Source organism: Tinamus guttatus, unplaced genomic scaffold, assembly GCF_059628265.1.
Source record: "Tinamus guttatus ecotype Peru unplaced genomic scaffold, ASM5962826v1 Tinamus_guttatus_pri_ptg000048l, whole genome shotgun sequence".
NCBI classification, from domain to species: Eukaryota; Metazoa; Chordata; class Aves; order Tinamiformes; family Tinamidae; genus Tinamus; species Tinamus guttatus.
In genome coordinates, this window is record NW_028288582.1 from 12809843 (window position 1) to 12836709 (window position 26867).

Below are 26867 nucleotides of genomic sequence, written 5' to 3' on the forward strand. Positions count from 1 at the left end.
GCTGAGTCCTGCGCGGCGGCGGCGGCAGCAGCCGAGGAGGAGGCGGTCGTGATGGCGTCGTGGCTGGGCGGGCTGGGCTCGGGGCTCGGCCAGTCGCTGGGGCAGGTCGGGGGCAGCCTGTCCTCGCTCACGGGCCACATCTCCAGCTTCACCAAGGACATCCTGCTCGAGGGCGCCGAGGAAGTGGGCGGTAAGAGGCGCCGGGGGAGCCGCCGCGGCCCCCCACAGGCCCGGCCGGGCCCGCGGAGCTGCCCCGGGAAGCGGCGGGTGGTGCCGGCCGGGGAGGTGCCGCCTGCGGCTGTTTCGTGTCTGTTTCTGTTCTGCTCCTCCGTCCTCAGCGCCTGGGATGTAAACAAACGTATTGACAGGCCGTGCTGTAAGGGGTGAACCCGTGCTGGGCTTGTCTTGGTCTGAAGGTTCCGAATTTCATGAGTGCTTGTGTTATCCGTAAGGAGAGCCCACAGGAATGTTCTGCCAAATAGCCGTGTTGGTTCAGTTTATCTAAAACGCCCCCTGAGTAGCTGCCTCTAGAGGAACAGTGGCCAGATAAAGCTGTAGAGAGGGAAGGGGGTTCGTTGGTGGTGGTGTTTTCTTTTTTCTTTCTTTCCCCTTTTTTTTTTTTTTCTGTCTTTCTCTGTAATCTGAAGCCTGACGTGTCAGCCAGGCAAAGGTCCAGTACGGTTGATGTGCTTGTTGTTTACATTTCGGTAGGGCCCGGGTGGGTTGCCTTGCACTCTCCTGAGGCCAAGTTGGAGAACATGAGGTACAGAGGGTAGGCAATAAAAAAACTGAGGCATCAGAGTAAGATAGTGAATAAAGTAACAGTCAGCTTATTCTAGAATATAGTATTTCCTTAGCTGAAGGAAGAATCTAACAGAGGAAGAAAAGTTGTTGCATTATCAGTTAATTTATGGCCAGAATTCAAAGAAGTCTCACCCTGTTAGCAAAACAGAAAGAACAGCTTTAAGAGTTCTATGATTTTTCATAAGGTGTTTTTGAATAAAACTTTAGATTTTTCTTGAAAAAAGTGGTGATGCATATCATAGGTTAATCTTACTAGTGTTATTTAGTCATTCTGCAAATTAAAATTATTGAAAAGTAAATATTCTAAAAGAAGTATAAACAATGGCAACCACAGAGAACAGCTGTGACTTTTAAATGCTGATCTTAGAATGTCAAATTTAACAATTTTGCCTAGTCTACAGCTTCACAATTGTGAAGCTTTTGTATAAAGACATTATCTTGCGATTGGGATGAGACTTCTGGGCCTTTTCTGGGCTTTTATTCTTTTTTTTTTTTTTTTTTTTTTTAATGGTTAAATTGCTCTGAAGACAGAAACCTGCTCTGATGACTTAGGAAAGATATCATTTTCATTCAGTTCTGGAACATGTGCTTGCAATTATTTTGTAGTCTAAAAGCTATATTAGTTTAGTTTAGAAACTTCCTTTATACTTCTAAACTCTGTAGTCACCTGATGTCTTTTTTTTTATCCTAAAAAAAAAGACAAAACTGAGATTCCAGTTCACAGACTTGTGCTTCACTTTGTAAGAGATGTTTAGGGGTTATCCCCAGTTGTGCTTGACTGGTAGATACTGCTGTGAACAGTTTTGTTGTATTTAAAAGTCTTTTATGACATACTGGCCTTACTCTCTTGAGGATGTAACAGTCCAGTAGCATCTAAATGCTATTCTGCTGTAGTAAAGGTCTTTGCATACAGCATCGCCTAAAAAACACTTTCCTTTTCACCCTGGCTTTTAATGTTACTCCTTTTACTTAACTGCCTGATTTCCAGCCAAGTTAATGATCGCGTTTGCAGATTATAGACTTGAACATCTCCAGGTTAACAGGTTTTGTGGGCAGATTGTTGCTTCTGCACCTCTCACTGCATGTGGGAAACTAGAAAACAATTACTTGTATGTTTATATTTATTTCAAATTTATAAAGACTGCCAGTGTTGCTGTCTAGCCAATTATCTATGCTCTTATAACCTTTATTTGTGAAATGAAAAAATATCATTTCCTTCCATTAAAAAGTGGGGCAGAGGAGAAATCACGTAGTCTGTTTGAGAAACATTGGTCGCTGAAGTATCCAGGTTTATAAGTTGTTATGGTCAAAATTTTGTATATGTCTTCTGGAGTGGTGTGTAAGGTTTTTTGTTTGTTTTTTATTGTTTTATTTTTAACAGAGAAAGCGCTGGTCTTTTTGTGATGATCTGCTCTTTTTGAATTTTTAGTCAGCCTCACTTCGGTGTGTATTTTGTGCAACTAATAGTTGTTATGAACCTTCAGGTGAAATTATTGGGAAATACAACTTGTCATGTTAAGGGCAAAGTCCTAAGTGGAGAGCAGATTCAGAAATACACAGCAGTTAATATACACAGACATTTCCATAGGAATAAACATTAAAGTAGTTAAGAGTAAAAAATGTTTGCTGATAATTTTGATCTTGGTATCTGTGTAACAGACTTAGTTTAGCAAAGCTCAAAAGTTTCATTTTTCTTTCAGATGCAGCAACTGAACTCCATGTGTCCAATTCTAGACTCAGAGAAATAGAAAGTATTAATGCAGCACAGAAGTCAGAAGTAAGATATTTTGGAATATATTTACTATAATTAATAAATAAAAATGATTGTGTGGCTGGCCGAAACAAAATATTGCACTGAAGATGCTCATCCTTGTGAAATTCTGGAAACAAGGTGGCAGTGGTGGTACAGTCTTGCTCTTTTCTTTGGTGACTAACTGTCCTTACAGCTAGAGGGGCAGATTTGTGCCCTGTGATGTGCTGGGGCTTGGACCTTAGCGATTGACTTCATATTCTTTCCATTTAAAGTTTTAGTAAGTTTTAGCTGTTAAAGAGTTAGGTGATTCATTATGTTTTACATCTGACCAGAAGTCAAAGCAAATCTGGAATGGTTGCTTTTGTGCTCTACGGTACATCTTTTATGGGAAACTACAGAGTCTGGAGGTGGTGCTCTCCGATGCAGCACGCATTGTCTCCTGTATGGTCCTTTTGACATAGCTATAGATGCGCATGCTTGTTTACTCCAACTTTAAAATCCCTTGTACTTATGTGGCAAGTAGCTGTGTCCTTTTAGAAGGACCTGCTGCTTTTGTCATTTTTATCTGTAAACCAGCCACCCTCATGTGCTTTGTCTGCCCTTATTAGCTGAGTGAAGGTAGGAGGGTATATTGAGCTTTTGCTTGTCCTGTTTCTAGACTCTTAGCATCTGCTGTTGGTCGCTGTCAGAGACAGGATACTGAATTATACAGGTATTGGCACTGGTTTGTTCTGTGGCTGTTCTAAAATTCCACCTTTCAATGCTATCCATCATATGAAGAATAATTCAACTTTGAAATTTTTCTTCTTGGCATTTAGGTCTGGTCATCACAAACCTTTGAGTGAAAATTAAAGTCTGTAAAACTGGAAAGTTTGGACATGAAAATTATTTTGGGCCACACTTGAAATTACTTCTACAATGTGTTTTGAGTAAAATAACATGATTTTTCTAACTTTTTTTTAACTGTTTAGCAACCTTCTGCTTTTCTAGTTTTGCAAGAACTAGTTGTTCAGAGCTTAACATCCATTTCTCATTTCTGCTAGAATGAGAGACTGAAAAAAGTTTGTAGTGATTTAGAAGAAAAGCATGAATCAGCAGAGCTTCAGATAAAGCAGTTGTCTGTAGAGTATCGAAATCAGCTACAGCAAAAAGAGGTATGATACAGAGTAAAATACTTGAGTAAGTACATTCAATAAATTTGTGTTATGTTGACTAGTATTTTTGTTAATTTTTTGTATGTGTGCGTTTTCACTGGAAGTATCAGTCACAGTTGTAAATATACTGATAAATTTCTTTATGTATTAGAGACTGAGAGACTAAGGCATAAATTTCATACAATTCATATAATATAACCACAGCTGCCAGAACATAGATGAGAAGAGAGAAATATCTTCAGAAATATTATGTGTATATCAGAATTCGTGTCCTTTTCATTATCACTGTGGGAAAGGATACTATAACTGTTTTGTATTTCTAATTCAGTTATCTTTGTTAAGGAAGGTAGCAGAACAACAAGTACTCATTTGAAGCAGTTATTTTTCTTGGTGAATTTAACTTACTTATCTTTAAATTGTACAGTTGGAACAGAACTAACATAAGTTAAGCAAGTTTATCTTTGTGATGTAAATGGATTAGCTCTGTGAACTACTGTGTAAATGTGAGTTTTTACAGCCTTTTAAGTTAAGAAAGTCACTAGTGTGCCAAGAATATTACACAAGATACGTTTTACTTCTGCTTTATTTATAAATATATATGGAACTAGAAGAAGCAGAGTCATGAGATGTATGATACTCTGCTCACTAAATATACAGATGTTAAAGGAAAATTGTATGCGTCTAATTTGTGTGATGTGGATAAGGACTCTGAAATGTGGAGCATAATGTAAATAAAGTATTAATTTTCATATTTTCAAACCCTTCTTGAAGATTTTAATTTATTATACAACTTCTTAGCCTGAACTTGTTAGCTGAAAAATCAGCAAAGATCTTCAGTAAATCGTGGTAAGGGGAGTGTGGCATGGGTTGGTTTAAAACATTTAAAGGGGATGATGTAGAATATATATTGATATTCTTACAGATTAATTAAAATAATGCACGGTGTTCTGCATATTCAGGTGGAAATCAGCCATCTAAAAGCTAGACAGAATGCACTACAGGAACAGTTGCAGAAGGTACAGACAGCTGCTCAGTCAGCACAATTGGGAGCTGGTGTTTTGCCACCAACTACTACATCAGCTTCCTTTGTTCCAGTGGTTAGACATTCCTCAGGTTTTCAAGATGATGACATGGATTTTGGAGATATAATCTGGTCACAGCAAGAAATAAACAGATTGTCCAATCAAGTTTCTAGACTTGAATCTGAGGTCGAACACTGGAAGCAGATTGCACAGGTGAGTGATTCACCTCCTTCTCTTCACTCCTCTGTGCGTCTGGATTAGTGTTTTCAGGGCATTTAGCATTCCTTCAGTGTGTTATTTTATTTTATACTTTCAAGTTTTATAGAATCAACATGATTCGATGGAAGAGTCTTTTGACCTCCATTACCTGTGTGGTTCGTGACACATTGAGCACACTGAGTGACTTTTCCAAATGCTTTTTGAGAATGAATTTAAGCATGAACTGTTGAGTTAGGAAAAGCATTCCATAAATACCGATCAGGAATATTAGTACTACTTCAGGGTTTACTTTTTATGCAGCTTGTAAAAAACACTCCTCTTCCTGGAAATACTTTTCATTGTTTATTGACAGCACAATACTGCTCAAAGTGGTAGTTAGATGTTTGCATATTATTTTTCCTTATTCTTTTCTCACTGCGATATGTCAGTTACAATATTTGGTCTGCTAAGACAAGAAAGAGAAGAATCGTTCAAGCTGTTGTTGATGTCAGTCATTATTTCTCAAGCCGTTGTCTGATATCCAAGATACTACTTGGTCCACAAGGAAATAGCAAAGTAAAATGAAACCACCGTTTTATCTTGCTAGGTGTGACAGTTACCCTCTTCCCCCAACCAAACATCTATACATTTGCAGGTAGTGGAGGGGGAGAGGAGTGGAAAGATGCTTGCTTTAAAATTACCTTTTTTTTTTTTTTTTTTTTTCTGAGCAAACTTTGCTTCGTGTTAGTAATCTGATAATCTTAATATATCATGGTAGACACTGGCTGCTTTGCTTTCTGTCTTCAGTTATGCTATCAATGAAGTATTTGCATGAAAAATATTAGGTGTTTTATCACATTTTCCACATGGAAATGGTATTTTTCTTCTTTGCCTAGCCTTCCAAAGGGCAAGGAGCAAGTGATGCAGAACAAAGTGAAATCTGTAAACTGCAAAATATCGTTAAGGTAAGATGACAACTTTTGACAAGCCAGTCCTGTCTTATCCTGTATTCTTGCAGGTTTGCATGCAGCAAGGCTTTCACGAGTAAAGATGAGATTTGTAGCATTGGTACTTGCATTTCTTCTATAAATAATGGTGGGGGAGAGGGTACTTTACTGCAGACTGAAATGTTGCTATGTTCTCTCAAAATTATTAGATTTGTTTTGAAATCTAGGGGAAAGAACGTTTATGTAACTTGCTGAATATAGTACTTAAAAGGGTGATGCTGGCATCTGTAGGGGCAGTTAGTGTTCAGAAGCAGTTGATAGCTTGTGATAATGAATTTTAGATGCTCAAAATACTTTTTACCTGCATTCTCAGAAATACCTCAACACTTTTTTAGTTTAAGAAACAAATACAGATTTGCATGTCATACTAGAAAGTTATTAAAATGTGTCCTGCTGTATCCACTTTCAGTGGCTTAAGCAGTCTTTAGAGATTACAATTTATTACTTTGTGTTGTGCACAACATGTATTTTTTAATATTTAAAAACTAAGAAACAGCCTCTTCTATGAGGAAATATTTTAATTTTACTTGGAAAAGTTTTTCTTCTGTTTCTTGCCTAAGGCTGTGTACTGAATTTTAACATTCTGTTTATGTAACAATGTTTTTAGGAACTCAAACGGAATTTAAGTCAAGAAGTAGATGAACATCAGCATGAACTTTCGGTATTGCAAGATGCACACAGACAAAAGCTAGCAGAGATAAGTCGTCGACATCGGGAAGAGCTGAGTGAATATGAGGAGCGAATTGAAGAACTTGAGAATCAGCTACAGCAAGGTGCTTATTACCATGTGTGTTTTTGATGTTTTCTGCTTTAATTTACAGTGAAGCTTGGTTAAAGTATAAAATATGTGTATTATGAACAGTGTAGTACGTGACAAATACATGATACTTAGAAATCTGAATTTAAACTTCAGCACAGCTTTATGCTTCAACACATATTCTGGTATCTTAAACACTGTGCTTGGATTGAATACTGGAATAATAGCCTTTCAGTGTCTAACATCTATCAATTGAGACAGTCTTTTTATTTATATCAAATTTTATTCCCTAAATTCTACACTTCATGTTTTTTAGCTAAATATAGAGGTGGAAGAGATGTGCTGTGCTGAAGTCAAGAACATTTCAACACAAAAATAATTTTGTTGAGAATTCGTTTGTACCAGTTGATTTGAGCTCCTAGCTTGCAGTAGGGACCATACAATTCCCTATGGTGTGGCTAGCTTGTGGAAGTGCAGCCATTGTCGTAAGACACTTTTCATTGTGTCTTGCAAATCCTTCATAATATATAAAATACAGTCTTGTCAATTAGGTCTCCTTTAGGGATTTCTTTGCACAAATACACACCTTAAAAAAGAGTGGGGGAGTGGAGGGACCTAAATACCTATATGCCTATAACTTGTGAGGTGTTAAAACTTTGATTTCGAAACAGTGCATATTCTCAAATAAGCTTAAGACCTTGAAACAGATTTAAAAAAAAACCTCACTATCTGATAAGGTCTGCTAGCAAAAGTGCATCGCATATGGGAAATATTGTACTATCTGATAGCCACCAATAATCAAATAAAATACTGATTTTGCATCAAGGTGGCTTGTGCTTTGGTAAAATAGGAAACTTCTTATCCTGGTTGCTTAGCTTCCGTCACCTTCACTACATTTCCTTGTCAAGCATATTTTAATTTGAACCCGATCAGCCTGCATCTTGTAGCTCCTGTCTTACACATCACTGACTCAAAACAATTTTGAATTTGAAGAGCTGTTTATCTAATCAATGGCACTACTTCAGATGTTAATACATATATTAAAAAGTTGTATGTAACAATCATATCTCTGTTTCAGGAGAAAGGTAGGAAAAGGAGACTTGGGTAAAAGATCTACAGAGCTGGTTTTGCTTAGTATTAAACAATATATATATGTAAAGTATTTTTAAAAAGTATTAATTTTTTTTTTGCCTTTTAGATGGCTTAAGCACTGATGCCACAGATGATTCTAAAATTAGTGAACAGAAAAAGAATATTCAGGCTCCAGATGCTGGAAAAGCAGAGGACCTGCAGATTATAAGGGACCTAGAAGATGAAATACAAAAATTAAATCAAAAACTGTCTTCTGCCAGAGAAAAAGAAAGAACTCTTCTGAAGGAACAAGAACTGATTAAGACCAAAAATATCCAAATAACACAAGAATATGAAAGTCTAAAATCTGATTTTAGTAAACTTCAAAGTTCTATTACAGAGCAAGATGCTCCCTTGAAAGAACAGGAGAAGTTCATATCCAAGACATCACTTCCAGAAGATGTTGTCAGACTACAGCAAGCACTGTTAGGTATGAAGGTTGTGTGTGTGTTAATCACGTCCTCACAGGTTTCCACTCTTCCTGCTCAGAGTTTATTTTTAAAAGATGCAACTGAAAAATGTTGTTTTAGCAAAGAGTTAACTACGGAGGTGAGGGCAACAGAGAAGGAAAACATAATTACAGCTGTTTTGATTATTGTAGGCGTTTCTGTCGGTTGGCAGACACTTAGCTTATCAGGATTTTTCTTTCTTTAACTGTTAAGTATTTCTGAATAGAAGTTTTCTTCAAATGCTAGAAGTACATTTTTGTTGTGTCTGTATAGGCAGGCTGATGCTAATATTGTCTCCAAGAGAGACAATATATCTGTGCAATATATCTGTGGTACAAGTGTATCTGTATTTAGAACATCTTTTAATACTGTTCTACTAATGCACTTCCGTACCAAAGTTCTCCTAATGTGGGTTCAGTTGTAAAAATAGCACTGTACTTTGTGGTGGTGATATTGATAGTACATACAAATCTCTTAAAAGCATTGACTCCTAAAACATACAAACCATCACAAAACAGTGTGGAACGCTTCTCCCTTCTGGGCAGTGGAGCTGTGTTGGAGGCAAGGTGGGAGAATCGTCTGTTGTTGTTTGTAGCACTCTAATTTTTTTCCTTTTCCCTTATAGAAGCAGAAAGGGAAATAGCAAGACTTTCAAGTTTAAATCAGGTAAAACAATTTGAAAATTTGCCCTAACAGTATTCCTAACTGTAACTGGGAAACCACGTTCTTGGTACTGTAAAAATTTTTTTGAAGATTTCATGCTTCTCTAAGTAGTCTTGTAATCAAGGAAATTAAGTTAACTTTATAATTACATATGGAAGTAGTGAAAATAGTATATTTGGATTTTGTGAAACTCCACAGCCTAATATGTTAAAGAAAGTAGTGGTGTTCCTCCTATCACATTATTATGTAAGCTGCTCTAACATATAGTTCTAGTATTAATTGAACATGGACTTGAATTACTACATAGGTAATATCTTAGATACTGTAAAACTATGTTCATGTCATGTATGTATTTCTCAGCATTTCTTAACACAGACTGATTACAAGTAGTACTATTTAAATACTTAGAATCCTCTTTTGAAACATTTCCTTGTTTAAGTACTAATTCTGTGCTTCTTTTTCTTTATAGACTGGCAATTTTACTGGTATGGGGAAGGATATTCCGACATTTATGCCAGATGTACAGGTTCTTAAAGAAGAAAATGTAAAGCTGAGAAAAGAGAAGGTATGTGTTTTAGTTTTTCTGGACTGTGTTTAAATATATCATGCAATATAGATAAAGCATTAAAATATTCTGAAACCTAAAAATAATACTGTTCTATTTTTATTCTTATTCTAAATGTACTATTACCTGATTGTTGCAGTTGGATGAACAGATCAATCAAGTTATATCTTGATTATATCAAGTTATATCAACATATAGTTGAGATATTATTATCTCAACATGAGTTGAGTATTATGTTTTTTATTATTACATGTCTTTCAGTTAAGGATTTCATTTTTATATATTACTTCAAAGAATTCACTTGACCTGCTGAAAGGGAAAACTCCGCATATTTTAATATGGCATCAAGGAATATTTTTTGTTTATTTGATAAATACTGCATTTTGGAAGCTGTGTTTTACATAAATATATTTCATTTACAATTTTATAGAATTGATTCTTGTTCTAAGTATTCTGAATTATTTCCTTACATTATAGTCAAGGTTTTCAGAAGCACTGGCATTGAATGGTACTATGTAAAATCTGTCAATTTTTTTCACATCTTCTCTCAATCCATGTAGCCACATTTCAGTGTAGATACTTTCATTAGTTCTGTTGGTTTGCTTGTTTTTCCTGCTGCAATAATAGTACATTCCGTCTTATTTACTAAGCAGAGAGCCATATAGTCTGTGTGGAACGCAGTCTTAGCTCATAAACCCTAGGTTGAAAGATTTCACTTAATTTGTTTCCAGGGATATTTTTGAACTGAGATCTTCTGTGGTTTGCATGAATTCAAGTATTCCAGTGATTTTTTCATATGAGTTTTCTTCAGGTGTTCTTGGTTAAAACTTGCCTTCCCAACGTGCAGCATACTGTGTGTGGAGGGTATCTCTAAGAGATCCCAAGTGGGGATGCGCACTTCAGAGGTGGATGTAATGTCACTTGTCAGACCATGGCTTGTTTCTGTGCAGAAACCTACGTATGGCACTGCTAACATTTGTCACTGTGTTTGTTATGAATGTAGACAAAGACTTCACAACGAAGGAAGTTTAACTGGGATGATTTTCGTGTAGTCCTAAGGGTTCTGTATAAAAAATGACTGCTTTAATTGTTTAAGAAAACGTCTGAAATCTAAATTTCAGTAGGCCGAAGTTTAATATTTTTTGCTTGCCCCTTCTCTTAAGGAAGAACTTCAGAAGGAACTGACAGAAGCACAACATAAAACTGAGGATATTCTTTCTACATATCCTGACGATCAGAATTCAGGATTAAGTCAGTTAAGACAAGATTTGGAAAGAAAAGAGCATGAATTAAATGAAAGTATTGCTGAAAGAGAAACCTTAATAGCAGAGTTGGAAGAACTGGACAGACAGAACCAAGAAGCTACTCAGGTAAAATAAATAAATAAATAAAAAGAGGAAAGTATACATTTTCCTGTGACAGTAAAAGAATTACAGGACCTTTCCTCTGCCAAAGGGAAGTATTTCCTCTTTACTGGCAAGGAAATCATGCAGGATGCCCATAGCAAATTCTTCCTTTCTATGTCAAATTGAAATTACTTTTTTTCTTTTTTTGCCTGCAAGTTGTCTTAGCTGTTTTTTTTCTGCTAGAGTTTTGACTTCTGTCACATCCTCTTTACCTTTTGTCAGGTTTAAGTTAGTTCAAAGTAGTTCAGCTACTTTGTTACAAGCTCTTCATACTGTGAGCACTTGTGGAGCAAAGGAGGTCACCAATAATATGTAATCAAAATCTGTTGGTCATTTGTTGCTGTCCGCATACAACTGATGGTTAAGCATAAAATTGCAAGGCATATTTTTTCCAGTATTGCTTACTTTGTGGAATTGAGCATTTAAAATACTTTCCTATAAAATGAAACCTATCACTGGTGTTTAAAAAAAGCAAGAAATTTAAAATAGAATATGCAGATACTCAGTTGAGTCACTTTTTATTTGTATTTAGTGCTTGTTTTTGAGTAATGGATATCTGCTGCATAATAGCTTTAACTGCCCTGATGAATGTAGGCATTTAATGTCTTTCTGTATTTCTTGATTTGTGTGGTTAGGGATTTTGGAGTGTGGTGGTGATGGTGTTTTTCAGTGAAATGCAGTTTATTTCTATTTAAAGTTTGTTTTTAATTTGGCAATGATTACTTGATACTATGTGCCAGCTTTTTTCCTTAAGTAAGGATCTTTCTTTTGAACCCCAAAGGATAAAAATGAATGAATTCCAGTGTTCTGATGATTCTTCTTTCCTAATGAATTCTTCTTTGTGTTCATTTTAGCATATGATTACATTGAAGGAACAGCTGGCAAAACATACAGAAATGGATAGTGCCATGAAACAGCTGAAAGGTGACATAGAATTTGAAAGAAAGAAGGTATCAAAGCTAGAAATTGAGAAGATGGAAGCTATTAAGGAGTTAAATAGTCATAAAGAAAAACTAAGCCAATGTTCATCTGCTCTTAATGATTTACATATAAATAAGCAGCAGCTTCAAGATAATATTAAAGATCTACAGGAACAGTTAAGGAAAGCCCAGGACTGTAACTTGCATAGTAAAAAAGAAATTACAGATTTGCAGCAGAGACTAAAAGAGAGAGAGGAGGAACTTTCTGCATCCTTGAGCAAGGTAACAGAAAAAAAGAATCAGGAAGCTAACTACAGTTGTCAAGATCTGATCCTTAAAGAGAGAGACGTAGAAATTGCAAAACTACAGAATGACATTTCAGAATATAAGCAACTAAATGAAGACTTGGAGAAATCTGTGTCTGACCTCAAACTAGAAAATGTAAAATTGCTATCAGCCTGCGAAGAACTAAAACAGCAGCTAAGTGACGCGGTTTCGGAGAAGAGTAAAGTTTCATTAGAAAAGAACACTGTCACGGAGGCTTTGAAAATGGAAAAGAGGCAACTGGAAACTGAATTAAGCCAGACGGAAAAACGGCTGTTGGAACAAGCACGCAAGTATGAGCAAACGCTTCAGGAATTATCAAATGCACGTCGTATGGACACCAGCACGTTGCAGCTTGAGCACGAGCGCTTAGTTAAACTCAATCAGGAGAAAGACTTCAAGATTGCGGAACTGAAAAGGAGCATTGAGCAGATGGAAGCTGATCACCAGGAAACAAAAGAGATGTTGACTACCAGTTTAGGAGGACAGAAGCAGTTGACAGAACTCATAAAAGAAAAAGAGGTATTTATTGAAAAATTTAAAAATCAGGCCTTACAGGTGCAACAAGAACTTGAAGAATATATTAAAGATTCAAAAAAGCAGGATGTCTTAAAACAAAGCTTAGAAGAAAAAGACAAAAGTCTTGCTGTTATGAAGGAAGAAAATAATCACTTGAAAGAAGAAATCGAACGTCTTAAGGATCAACAAAGTAGGTCCCTACCTGTGGTTGAGCCTAAAACTCTAGATATTATTATTGAACTTGAAAGTGAGGTAACACAGTTGAAAGTGATAAAGAATAATCTTGAAGAGGAAATAGAAGTTCTCAAAAAAACAATAGAAGATCAGAATCAAAAAACAGTGCAACTTCAGCAGTCCTTGCAGGAGCAAAAAAAAGAAATAGATGAGTCTAAATTTCAGCGGGAACAAATGAATGTTACACATGAAAGACTTTTCTTGGAGAAAGATGAGGAAATAAAAAATTTACAGAAAACAATTGAACAAATTAAAGCTCAGTTGCACAAAGAGAGGCAGGTTATTCAGACTGATTCCTCTGATCTCTTTCAGGAAACCAAAGTTAAGACACTTAATGGAGAAAATGGAAATGAAAAGCATGACTTATCTAAAGTTGAAATTGAAAGACTAGTAAAAGGTATCAAAGAGAGGGAAATGGAGATTAAGCTTTTAAATGAAAAGAATGTTTCTCTAAGTCAACAAATTGATCAGTTGTCCAAAGATGAAGTTGGCAAACTCACTCAAATCATTCAAGAGAAAGACTTGGAAATACAAGCTCTCAATGCTAGAGTTTCCTCAGCTTCCTACAGGCAGGATGTTCTTTGTCTTCAGCAGCAGCTGCAAGCTTATGTCATGGAAAGAGAACAAGTGCTAGCGGTTTTAAGTGAAAAGACAAGAGAAAACAGTCAGTTAAAAACAGAGTACCATAAGATCATGGATATAGTAGCTGCTAAAGAAGCAGCTTTAGCAAGGTTACAAGAAGAGAATCAAAAGCTATCCAGTAGATTTGAAAACAGCAGTCAAGACATGTTTAGGGAAACTATTCAGAATTTATCCCGTATCATTCGAGAAAAGGATATTGAAATAGATGCTCTAAGTCAAAAATGCCAAACCTTGCTGACTGTCTTGCAGACATCCAGTACAGGTACCGAACATGGGTCGGGAGGTGTTAACAGTAACCAGTTCGAGGAACTTTTGCAAGAACGTGATAAATTAAAACAACAAGTAAAGAAAATGGAGGAGTGGAAGCAACAGGTGATGACCACGGTTCAGAACATGCAGCATGAGTCAGCTCACCTCCAAGAAGAGCTACACAAACTTCAAGCACAAATTTCAGTTGAAAGTGATAGTAATTCGAAGTTGCAGTTAGATTACAGTGGCTTGATCCAGAGTTACGAACAAAATGAGAAAAAGCTGAAAAGTTTTAGCCAGGAGTTGGCACAAGTGCAACATAGTATAGGACAGCTACATAACACCAAGGATCTCCTCCTGGGAAAACTTGACTTGGTAACACCATCTGTCACAGTAGCTGCTGCTATTTCACAGTCTTCGGGAGTTCAGCACAGTGTTGCTGAAGTGCTCAGTGATGAATCTAAACTCCTTCAGAAGGAACTGGAACAACTGAAAAAAAAGTTGCAAGAGAAAGATGCAACTATTAGGACTCTTCAGGAAAACAATCAACGATTATCTGATTCAGTGGCTACAGCATCAGAGCTTGAGAGAAAGGGCCAGGGAGAAAATGATTCAGAAATGCGGCAGATCAAAGAAAAACATGATGTTTTACAGAAGTCACTTCGGGAAAAAGACATACTGATTAAATCTAAAAGTGATCAGTTACTTTCTGTGAGTGAAAATCTTAGTAACAAAGAAAATGAAAATGAGCTTTTAAAACAAGCTGTGACTAATCTTAAAGAAAGAAATCTAATTTTAGAAATGGATATTCGAAAACTGAAAGAAGAAAATGAAAAAATAGTTACAAGGTGTAGGGAAAAAGAAACAGAATTCAGGGCACTTCAGGAGACTAATATGCAGTTCTCAATGATGCTGAAAGAGAAAGAATTTGAATCCCACTCAATGAAAGAAAAGGCTCTTGCTTTTGAAAGTCTGTTAAAAGAAAAAGAACAGGTATGTGTGTTCTTGTTTATGATTTTCTTATTTAAATAAGTCACATAGTAATAAATTTTCATGTAAATATAGACATCAAGTATTTGCTAGAAATAAGTTTTTTCTCATCCTTCATTGTGTTACACTAGAACAAAAATTCTCCTGCTGCAAAGTTAAGAATCAGCTGGTATATGACTTACAAATTTGTTGTGGGTTTATGTATCCTCATTTTATGGTTGGAAAAACTCCAGTGCAAGCCTGAGAGACTAAGGGATTCTTGGAATGAATGTCAGGATACTTCATAATGGTTTCTGTACATTCATTTGTCTCACTAATATAACTTGCCATCTCTTTGGAGCATTTTCAAACTGCTTTCCCAAATAAGCCTGCAGTGTAAGGTACCTGGGAAAACAAGCAACAAACTCTTTGATGTGCTATAGGCAGATTTTTTTTTTTCATGCAGGTTTTAGTTAGAAAGCTTTAAGATAGTTAATTCTGTTCATAGTTGCCTTTTTTTTTCTCCTGTCCTCTAAATAAATACTGTAAAGTTGCAGTGACAAAAGCTTTGTTATTTTCAAGTATAGTATTCAGCAAAAGATATGTGTGCATATACACCTTTGAAATAATAAGCTGATGTTTCTTCAGTTGCTAAATAGCATTCAGCTTGTTTTGTTTTTTTTTTTTCTCCAAGTTTCATAGGTAGCTTTGAAAGCATACCTAACTGACATACCCAAGCTTCTCCTTTATGTGTTAGTGTAAAGTTATAAATTGTGTTTAAATGGTAAAATTATTTTGTTGAAAATAGACATCTGAGAATGTGGTGGACATTTCCTCTGTTCATAAAAAAATATATATTTTGGTATTAGATCATCTTTTCATCTTTTTTATTCTTGAGATTTCTTATGCTGAGACAAGGTGACTTGCCTAGGCTGATGCTTCACATGTGTATGGTGTAGTAAGCATATCACAGAGCATAGATTGCAAACGTGGAGGAAAAATTGAAATTTTTAAGTATGAAGGAACCTGAAATGCATAAGACTGCTAGATATCTGTTCACTGCGATCAATTAAGGCAATATATCTGCATAGTGTCTTTTGGAATAACTTGGTTTGCCTGTTAACATGTCAGTGAAATAACTTCAAAATAATATCTTTTCTGAATGTATTTTTCTGCTCTATGGGTCTTGCCTTTAGTACATCAGTATTGTTTTTAGAGTAAATTCTTCTGTGCACATGCTGCCTCTTTTGGAAGAAAAACATTTTAAATGCTTTTTTGCTACTTCAACAGGGCAAGACAGGGGAGTTGAATCAACTGTTAAATGAAGTTAAATCAATGCAGGAAAAAGCTGTTACCTTTCAGCAAGAGAGAGACCAAGTCATGGTAGCCCTCAAACAGAAGCAAATGGAGAGCAGTGCCCTGCAGAATGAGGTATCCCACCTAATAATTTGCAAAACATAAAAATGAGTAAGAAGTACTGTATATAAAACTTCGTTATAAGGATGATTTTTTTGGTAGCACACATAAAGTGTTTAGAATCAGTAGATTCAATTTACTTTAAAGGAGCTATTTTATTTTTGCTTACATTGCTTTTATGAGAGGTGTTACTACAAGCAGCTTAAGATAAATTCTACACAGATGCAGCACCTGCGTGAGAAAGAACAGCGCCTAAACCAGGAACTGGACAGGCTGCGAAATCACCTTTTGGAAATGGAAGACTCTTACACACGTGAAGCTTTAGCTGCAGAAGACAGAGAGGCCAAGCTGAGAAAGAAAGTCTTCGTTTTGGAAGAAAAACTGGTATCCTCATCTACTGCAGTGGAGAATGCCAGGTAATCTTTTCATCTCTCCTGCAGTGGGATTATCTGTAAACATTACATTTAACTGCAGTGGCACTGATGGCTTCCTTGTATTGAATCAACCTTCCAGAATATGCTTCAGCACTTGAGATGAGAAAGAATGCTTTGCCTAAAGGGCATTTGTCCTTTTTGAAGCAGCTAGAGAAATCTCAGCTATTTGACAGTGCTTAAAACCAGAAGCAATAAAAAGTGCTGCAGGTTATCAGTTTAGCTGTTGTCAAATGCATTATATTGTATAGAAGACAGACCTAACCAACTTTACAGTGAAGGCTTCATTCACTGCAGAGAATTTTATACACCTGGCGTATAACGCTGTATAAAGCGTCACTTTATACATCTGTGACGCTTTGTTTATTGCCCTGGAAACAATTACACATCCACTACCTAGTAACATAGACACTGCAAAGTCCTGTAAACTTTTTTTTAATCAAGTAAGATACATTGAGGCTCGCATGCACAGTAAAATCTGGGAAACTAAAGCCATTTTTTTTCTATTTATATGCCACAACCTATTTTTCAGCTAAAATAATGAAATCTGGAAAAAAAAATGCTGAGTGCATGTCTTATTTTGTTTTAGGCACTTTAGAGAAAAAGCTGGTTGCTTTGAGCATAAGAATTCATTTTTATCACAATTGTCCAAATGAACAAGTGTTTAGGGAAGAAAAAGGTAGCTCCATATTCAAGTGCATTTTACTGCTAACAGCCTCAACAAATAGATTCGTTGGGCATAAATTGTTGTATAGAATTCGGGGGAAGGAATGGAGAGTTGGAAGAAGGTTGTGTAAAAAAAAAAAAAAAAAAAAAAGAAAAAGAAAAAAAAAGAAAAAAAAACCCTCTATTCATTAGAATATTTCTATATTCTTCATCAAAAATACTTGCAAAATATCTCTCAACTAATTTCAGAAAGCCTATTTCCCACCTAGTGTGCACTGTTGAGTCTTACCTTCTAAGGAGTATGTTTGACATGGGTTTAAATCAGATATACATTGTGCCATGCAAAGATTAATGGGGTATTTGTTAGTCAGTTTGGAGCTAGATTCACTTAAGTCAGTCTTCAAGACTTCACTATAAATTGATAAAACTAGCAAGACGTGGGTTCTATTTTTGTCAAAGTAGCTTTACAGTAAGCAACCCATTTTTTTGTTTGTTTTTTTAAACATGAAGAATCATTAAAAAATGCTTGCCTTTGTTTTTTTTGTAAATTGAGCTAAAATTAACTATAGGCTAATCTTACTGCAGAAATAAAGATCTTTTCTAAAGATTTTTTAACTTCATTAAAAAATATATTTTATTTTCATGAAGTCATCAAGCTAGTATGCAGGTTGAGTCTTTGCAAGAACAATTGAACCTGGTCACCAAACAGAGAGACGAAACTGTGCTGCAGCTGACCATCGCCCAGGACCAAGTGAAACAGTATGCACTGTCCCTGGCCAACCTGCAGATGGTACTAGAGCAATTCCAACAGGGTACGTTTTATCATGGAATACTGAAATTAAAGATCATAGTAAGAGGTTTTTAGGATTGTTAGTGTTTTGGTGCTTTTCAAATATTAGTTACTTGATTTTATTTGCAGTGGCCTGAGTTTCAGAATCTTTTGCCTTTAAACCAAACTTTAGTAAAATTCTGACTCCATGAAATTAATGGCTGCACGTGATAATTCTGCTGTACGGTTTTACATGTATGTCTATGTATGTCTAAACAGAGAATTAAATATTGTGAACTAAGAACTTCTTACATTTTGTATTGTTTTCTAATCCTTTAGAAGAAAAGGCCATGTATTCAGCAGAGCTGGAAAAACACCAGAAACAGTCTTCAGAATGGAAGGAAAAAGCTGAGAAGTTGGAAGAAAAAGTTGCATCACTGCAGGTGGGCTGAGTAGTACTCTCTGAAACTGAAGGCTAATTCTTTTTTCTTATTAGTTTTAAGAATATGTGAAGTTATGTTTTTGGTCCCTTTTCTGGAAGGGAGAGGACTAACAGGTGACCAGGAAGGCATCATTGCTCCACTGAACATCCATTTTCTGAGAAATCTTGTAGTCTCCTTACGTTATAAGTGATTAAAGTCTTTGCAACTGTCATGTTTGATCTGTGTTTCATTGACATAGTTGTGATAGTCACTTCCCTTCTCATGTTGTACCTTTCATGCTCTGTTTTTAGGAAAATTTGGAAGAAGCAAATGCTGCACTGGATGCAGCATCGAGGCTTACTGAGCAGCTGGACTTCAAAGAAGAACAGATTGAGGAGCTTAAGAAAGAAGGTAACTGTCACTTTTCTCTCTTTTGGTAGAATATTCCAAGGAACTGAGGGGACAAAGTAGTGTTGCTCGAAATTTACCAGATTTCTCTTTTGTGAGAGAGTAATGAGAGTCTTGCTGGAGTTCTGTAGTCACAGCTCAGCGCTCACCTCTAATTTTGCCTGCAAAGTTTCCTTGAACCAAAAGTGAAAGTTACTTTTCCATGGCTAGCTGTGTGGCAGTTATGTACATAATGTGATATAAATGGATGTCACCAACAGCGCTGAGTACTTAGGGAATGTTAGACTGCTTTTTTTCTTGTCTCTCTGCGTAGTGTCTACTCCCCCTATATTTCCAACTCTTCCTGCTTTTGTCTTTTTCTCTTCATTTCTGTGAGTCGCTGTATTTCCTTTTTAGTGCAGTATTCTCTGTTATGCTTTCCCTGAGCGTATGGGGTAAATGTAAACCTGGAGGAAAATTCTGGCTTGTTTATGAAGTTTGAGGAGCAGCTCTCCAGAGGAGAGGTTCCAAAAGCAGAAACTTATTCTTTTTCTGCAGTTACCCAACAGCTTTATGTTCATTGTCCTACATCTTTGAGAAATTTTGGAGTGAGCACCTTCTATTAGGGCTTAGAATCATAGAATTGTAGAATACTTTAAGGTTGGAAGGGACCTCTAGAGATCATCTAGTCCAACCCCCCTGCACACGCAGGGTCACCTAGAGCACGTGGCACAGGACTGTGTCCAAGCGGGTTTTGAAGATCTCCAGAGAAGGAGACTCCACAACCTCTCTGGGCAGCCTGTTCCAGTGCTCTGTCACCCCCACTGTTAAGAATTTATTCCTTAAGTTCCTGTGGAACTTCTGATGCTTCAGTTTCCAGAGGAGGTGCCTACATCATCTTTTCTGCTGAATGCAGTGGCGACCTTTGCTGTGAACATATTTAATTAATTATTGCTCCTCATTTAAAAAAAAAAAATGGTCTTACTCTTGACTTATATACATAAATGTGTAGGCACTCAGATTCGCATGTGTTTTTAAGGAGACTCCTCGGGACTGGATAATTAATGCAAAGTCATTTGAAAATCCTCAACTAGTTCAGCAAGACCTCTACAAAATTGTCATGTTGTGACTTTTGCTACATAATTGAATGAGTGTTTACTTTGGTAAACATATCACGAGAGTTTTCCCTGAATTCACAGTCTGAATTTTACAAATGAAATTTCAATTTGATATATGAGTCTGTCACTAGTTACTGGTTTTGCTAGTGGTGTGTCTTTTTTTAATATATGTGTGTATATATAGACGACTTACAAATATCTCACTGCAGGCATTTCATAGCAAAAGTTTAATCTTTAAAGGTTAAATCTTGATCATAGAACTTTGTGCATCAAAGCAGGAGGAGGAATGTGTTAGTGAGTTTGAACTTTGACAGAAAACTGGATCTCCATGTTTTATCAAACTTTGTTGTATTGGCAAATGATTTCAATTTAAAAAAAAAAGCTTGTTTGAATAAAGAAAACAACACTTTAATGTTGTTGTAGTATAAATCATAATTTTTATTGAAAAAGGAGACAACTCTGTTTTCTCTATTTACACAAGAAAACATATAATGGCTTATTGAAAATTGGCCAAATACATTCCCAGACACAGTTTTGCTGGCCAAACCTTTTGAAGGATTTCTTTATGGATTTTTTTGGCAGGCAAAGTGATTTTAATAGAAAAGTATAAAATGTACCAGATGCGTTTCTCTAGATTGCCATAAATGGTTAACAAATTATTGGAAACTGTTGTAAATGTTTGGTTTACAGCAGTCCATGCTGAATTTTGGCTTGGGTCTTTTTTGTTATTCAGTCTTTCTACTCAAACAAGCTTAATGTTTAAGTCTTTTTCAACTATTTCCTATTTTCTTCTATTTTAGAAGAAAATAATTTAAAAAATATAAGGTTTGCAGTCACTGCGTGGATGAATGTACCCATGATTTAGTTGTCATTGGAAGTTGATCCTCTTTGTCTAAAGCATTCTCCCAGAAGTAGTGGAAAATGCTTAGCAATAACATTTTGCTTTAAAATTGTCAATAGATCTATTTTAAAATTCATTATGGGAATAAAGATTGAACCGGAAACTAGTTGTTGTCTTGCTGTGTAGAGTAAATAACAGCAACAGCATGAGATTTACTTGAAGCTTAGTTTCAGATGCTGTTTATCTTCTTGTGGCATTAGGAATTCAACTTTTTTCTTCCCTTTTGTGCTGTGCAAGACACAAATAATAAATCAGCTTGCTGGTATGCTCCGACAACTGTCATCCTTCCCTAAATATATTACGGTTATTTTTCTTCTAGCTTCAAGGTTCTGTTTAACCACACTTACAAAATAGACTGTTTTTAAATATCTTCAAATCTTAAAAACATGGATTCATTCTCCAGTACCTCACTCTAGTGTTTTGAGAGCAAGGAATGCTCAAGAGCAGTCACATTATTGGAATGGGTTTCAGTGCATATGGATGTAGTTGTTACGGGATATGCTGGTGTATAGTCTGGGTATCTTGGTTTCTTAACCTCTTCTGAATGGGGAGCTTAATGCTTATATTCCTTGAATAAGGATTTTCCCAGCCTGACACTATTTAATTTCTATCTGCTCTGTGCTCTCTAAAATTCCTGTTTATGAGGTACAATATTGAAAAAGATGTTGCAGAGCCTGCTTGGTTCTTTGCTGTATACCAGTCTTGCATTCCTTACCACCACAAGGAATGAAGAAGTGCAGCAACGCCCCTGGGCTGTGTGAGCTCCAGGATGAGGATATTATGCTTGAAGTGTGAGGAGCCCAGGAGCAGGCTGGTGGCCCTGAGCAAGGGCAGGGGAAGATGCTCAGCAGAAGAGACCCCCAGCAAGGGACTACAGACCCAGCCTGTAGTTCTTCTGAGAAACTGGGGGACTCCTAAGGGCGGAAAAGTTTGAGGAACCTGCCTATAGACGAGGCAAAATGAGCTTAGGGAAGGTGGAGTTTTATTATTAAAATATATTGTTGTTAAATACTCTATTGAGCCGGAAAATGAGATGTGGTATCTTGAAATACTCTATGGGCCCTGGGAAGGTAAAAGGGAAAGGAAGAAGCATGTGCTAAAGGCTCTATTTTCAGGTGAGAATATGCTCTGATAAGTGTTTGGGTCTGTAACTTAGGTTGTCTGTTGTAAATAATGCAGTTAGGTAGGCAAGAAGATCTAATTAGGGAGGCAGAACCCAGAAAAAAAGATAAAAGATTTCTAGAAACTCTATCATTTCCCAGAATTTTGCAGAGCTCCAAAAACAGCAATAAGCTCGGGAGTCCGAAAGGGCCCTCTCTCTGCTTCAGGGCACCGATGTCCTTTTGAACTAATGGGCCCTCTTGCACTTTTTCAGTCAAGACGTAAAACTGCACTTGGGATCTATTGCAGCAGCTCTTTATATCATTAGTTAACATATTTTTAAAGAAAATTCAGACTGGCATTTAGGAGATAGTCACCAACCATCCAATTGTAACTTTCTGGAACTGCCTCCAGGTAGGAGCACTGAGGTCAAAAGACCTGACAACCATGGAGTTTGGCCAGGTTATGAAAAAGGATTGCAACCACAGCATTAAGACCCTGATCAAAAACTCCTTCCCAGCCCTTTGTCACATTGGTGACAGCTCATCAGTTCTGCAGCAGATTTATCTTCTGCATGATTATGTACTTTAGCATTGAATATTGTTCTAGAAATTTCAAGTTATGAATTAAAAATTAACTTGTTTATTAGAATCATGCATGTTTAGAAAATGGAGCTTTTATTTAGATATATGAAGTATGGTGTGTAAGTATGTATGAATAATGCATTGAAAAAGTCCTCCATTTTTGTTTACTTGTTTTGAAATCCCATTTTATAGGTGAGGTTAGAAGAGAAATGCTAGAAGATGTACAAAATAAACTAATGAATCTTGTCAACAGCACAGAAGGAAAAGTGGACAAGTAAGTCTTTCGTTACACTTGTGGATGTTTTGTTCTTTTTTCCTTATTACATGCAGAGATTAGACCATTACATGGAGAGAAAAGCTATTAGTGAAAAACTGCTGTAATGTGCCAGAGGTAGGAACAGTAAGCCCTTACACACCGAGAACATCACCTGGACATTCTGCACATTTGATCTTTCTTGCTTGATCTTTCACGTTTCTGTCAGAACAGGCAAATGGATTTCCTGGCCCCTTCCTTAAGCCTTTATTTGGCAGCATGCACAAGTACCAGTTAAAATGCTCTCCTGAGTCAAGATACTAGAATATTTTTCTAGTTTTTAGCACTTGCTTCAGACCTTGCTCATGTATAATTTTTGATTTTAGTACAATATTTCCAAAACTGTCCACATTAGTGCTTGCTGTGTAAGAAATGCTTTAATTTGGAGGGAGGAAAAAAAGAAATGATGAGCTTTCCTTTTAATTTCTTGTATTGGCTAGTTCATTTTGATTACTGTAAATTAGGAAAAAGTACAGGGAACAAATGCATCTGGGTTTAGACATCCATACTTCTGTATGAGCTGTTACAAAAGAGCAGACTGTATAAGGAGCTTTCTTTGTCCTATAGGCTCCTGATGAGAAATCTCTTCGTTGGACACTTTCATACTCCAAAAAAGAAGCGTCCTGAAGTATTAAGGCTAATGGGAAGTATCTTGGGAATAAAAAAGGAAGAACTTGATCAGGTAATATTTTACTGAAAACCAGGCTTCCTTCTTCATTTGCAATATGCTTAAAAGAAAACGGTATGACATGTGCCACTAGGTATTGTGAAAAATGTTTTATATTTTTAAACAAAGAGTCGGGACTTAAAACTCCTAGTTTTTCAGAGAGGTAGAAAGAAAAGATGTGCCAACAATTAAAGGTTTGTTTATCCACAGGATTATGTGGTATTTCCACGTGGATTGTGAATAAAATAGGTAACCTCATGCTTTTATTTTATCTGCTGTTCTATTTTTGTTTTGGTATTTTTAACTATCTAGTTGTTATCTGAAGACCAAAGAGGAGTTACCAGATGGGTGACTAGCTGGCTTGGAGGAGGAGCTGGATCAAAAAGTGTCCCTACTACACCTTTGAGACCAACTCAGCAGTCCATTTTTAATAGTGTAAGGGTTTATCATGCATTCTGTATGTTTGAGTGGAGAAACTGAGTTGCATGTGAATGCTGGTTGTCTGTTTCATTGTTATATTGAACTTTATTTAGTGATTTTACTATATTTTGTTTCATTTTTTTTCTTCATGCAATTACTTTGTCATAGTTTTCCAGTTTTTTTTTTTTTCTTTTTTTTTTTCCTCCCCAGTAAATAAATAGGAAGGCTTTGATGAAAACGACACGGTTCTAAATGCTGAGCTAATAACAAAATGTGATTATTGTTCTACTGGCTGCATAGACCACTGACCTCCTCCAGTAGGGATTTGTATCTTTCAAGTAACGGTGCTGGGGGTCAAAAACATGTGGGACTTGGGAAGTTTTTAATAGTCAGCAGTACATAAGACCATAACATCAAACTTATTGACTGTGTCTCCATTTGTCTTTTACATTGTTTTTTCTCACTAAAATAATACAGACCATTAGGTCACTAAAGGATTGTGATCTTATAAACTGCAGTCATAAAAGAAGAAAATTAATGCTTTTGTAAGTATAGCCTCAGCTGTTCTGAGCAAAATACTATGTTCTGCCACTGACACCTTAAGCAGTCCATGTTTCCTTTATTCAAGATGCTTTTGTCAAATACAAGAAAATATTTTAAAGGAAACTGATGTTTGAATTAATGTGGTAGGAATATTTGGTTTGAGTGCAGACACAGGAAATAGTGTCACTTGCCACATGGGATTCTTGAAACAATTGGTTTGAAATTAACCTTGAAGCAATCCCTAATGAAACCATGGTGGAGGTATGTGTTATCCCTGGAGTTTATCAATTACACATAGATGTCATTCACCAAGAAAACAGAAACTTCACACTTCGAAAATGTTTTCTTGTTGCTACACTACTTTAAGTACTAGTTCAGAATGTTTTATAGCCTGCTGATAGCTTTTTAACTTAGTGATGCTCTGTTGAAAAATAGGTACAAATATATTAACTGGATATCTCTTGTAGTCTTTTTCAGAATTGTTTGTGAAATTCCTTGAGACAGAGTCTTGCCCAAGCCTTCCTCCACCAAAGCTCTCCGTTCAAGATATGAAACCTTTAGGAGTAGCAGGAACCAGTAAAACTACCAGTACTCCATCCAGCGGGCAAATACACGGTAACATTTGAAGGAGAATTTGTAAATTTACCTGCAATTCTGAGAAGGATTTAAATGATTCTGTGCTTCTTTACCTGAGAACTATAAATTTGTTTCTCTGCTGCTACCATTTTCTTCTATTTTTTCCTCTTTTTTTCATTTTCCTTTCCCTGCTTCCTAAATCCTCAAAACAGAAGCTTGAAATGAACGCAGTCTCTTGATTTAGAGAGGTTTCAACAGTGCCTGTCAAAGCAGATGCTGTGCAGACTTCTCCATAGAGTGTGCCAGTGCGTCCAGTCCTAATTTTCAGCATCCCTATTGATCAGCCTGGGTCTCTGAGTGAAAAAATATAAGTAATGACAGCATTATAATGTCTCTCTGATATATAGAACTTCCTCACTTGGAGAGGAGTGAAATGAGTACATAGCCCAATCTGAAATCTGTTTCTAAGTTGTGTCTTTAACCTTGACTCTTTTTTTTTTTTTTAATAAATTGCTCTTAGATTACTTATGTGGAAATGAATGAATTTTGGCTCTACTGCTGATTCTGTAAGGAACTGTGCACTTGTTTCTGAGTAATATAAGATCCATTTCAGTTTGATACATCTTCTACTTACGTTTTTTATGTGTCTTTAAATGCACCCTTAATGTCCCATTGATTTGCAAAAGCTTGTTTTACCTGAAACATTTAACATCTGTAGGCTGATACAGAGAGAAATAGGATATCTGTATTAAGTATTAATATTAAAAGATGCTTAAAATGGTTGGATGGTGAAAAGCAAAAATGTCTCATGTAAAATATCAACTTATCTCGGAAAGCAGTATTTGCTTGATTTATTTTAATAAGTTTAGGCAGAGGAAGTAGTGGTGGATGAGATTGAAGATGAGAGAAGGTAGAGAGAATGGAAGTCTGAGTATCTGCAGTCCAGTTCAAGAAGATTTAATTTCGATATTACAAAACTAAAATGCAGTTGCAAAATTTATTGCAAATACTCCAAAATTGGGTAGACTTGTAAGACTCTACCAAAATAGTATTATTTTGTGTGTGTATTTATATATGTATTTTATATATTTCAGATTCTGCTGTCTCAGGAACCAGCAGAAGACCCGATACAAACCCATTTTTAGCACCTCGATCTGCAGCAGTGCCTCTCATAACACCTGCTAGTAGTTCTGGACATCTGCTTATGAAGCCAATTTCTGATGCTTTACCCACCTTTACACCACTGCCAGTGTCCCCTGATGCCAGTGCTGGTGCTGTATTAAAAGACCTTCTAAAACAATAGATGATCTTGAAGCCAATATAATGATATTAGCACTTTAAGAAAAATGAGAACACTATGTTGTATATAATATACCACAAAGGGGCCTTTTTGTAAAAAGTTGTGTACTTGTTTGCAATTTGACTTTGTTTTTCTTTTCATTATGAACTAACCAGCGCTTTGGAAATTCTGATGATTGCATGAGTACCTGCTGGCTGTATAGCAGGTATCGATTTTGGTTGTGGGTTAGATTTTAAGGTGGGGGAAAAAAAAGGTCTTTGCTATTTGTAGAGCTGCAAGACAAACTGAAGGCTTTATAGACCTTAATCTTACAGCAAGTTGTTTCAGTTACGCATGGGCAGCTTTAACTCTTCGATGTTGAGGTCTGTTCTTGCATTGAAGTGATTAGCTGTCGAAGTAGGGTAGTTTGAAAAAAAAATAAAATAAATACCGTCAAAATTGATCTTATATGATATGTTAAATTAACGATACAAGTTCTGAAGAAAGA

The 26867-nt window shown here is 36.2% G+C and overlaps 1 protein-coding gene across 5 annotated transcripts; it reads left to right on the forward strand.

Moving 5' to 3' along the window:
• Positions 1 to 26776, forward strand: TRIP11 (thyroid hormone receptor interactor 11). 5 transcript variants are annotated; one of them, XM_088539713.1, is made up of 21 exons: positions 1 to 190; positions 2505 to 2581; positions 3601 to 3711; positions 4671 to 4946; positions 5828 to 5896; positions 6546 to 6711; positions 7894 to 8256; positions 8901 to 8941; positions 9408 to 9503; positions 10667 to 10873; positions 11764 to 14790; positions 16057 to 16197; positions 16405 to 16598; positions 17928 to 18091; positions 18388 to 18491; positions 18782 to 18881; positions 22754 to 22835; positions 23442 to 23556; positions 23854 to 23976; positions 24972 to 25119; positions 26175 to 26776. In XM_088539713.1, exons 1-21 carry the CDS (start codon positions 52 to 54, stop codon positions 26381 to 26383), a joined length of 5952 nt encoding a protein of 1983 aa, XP_088395839.1. In that variant the 5' UTR covers positions 1 to 51; the 3' UTR covers positions 26384 to 26776. The 5 variants fall into 5 exon arrangements, with proteins under 5 accessions (XP_088395839.1, XP_088395840.1, XP_088395841.1 ...); XM_088539714.1 differs by having other exon boundaries at positions 18391 to 18491; XM_088539715.1 differs by lacking the exon at positions 10667 to 10873 and having other exon boundaries at positions 2 to 190.
• Positions 26777 to 26867: the final 91 nt, after the last annotated feature.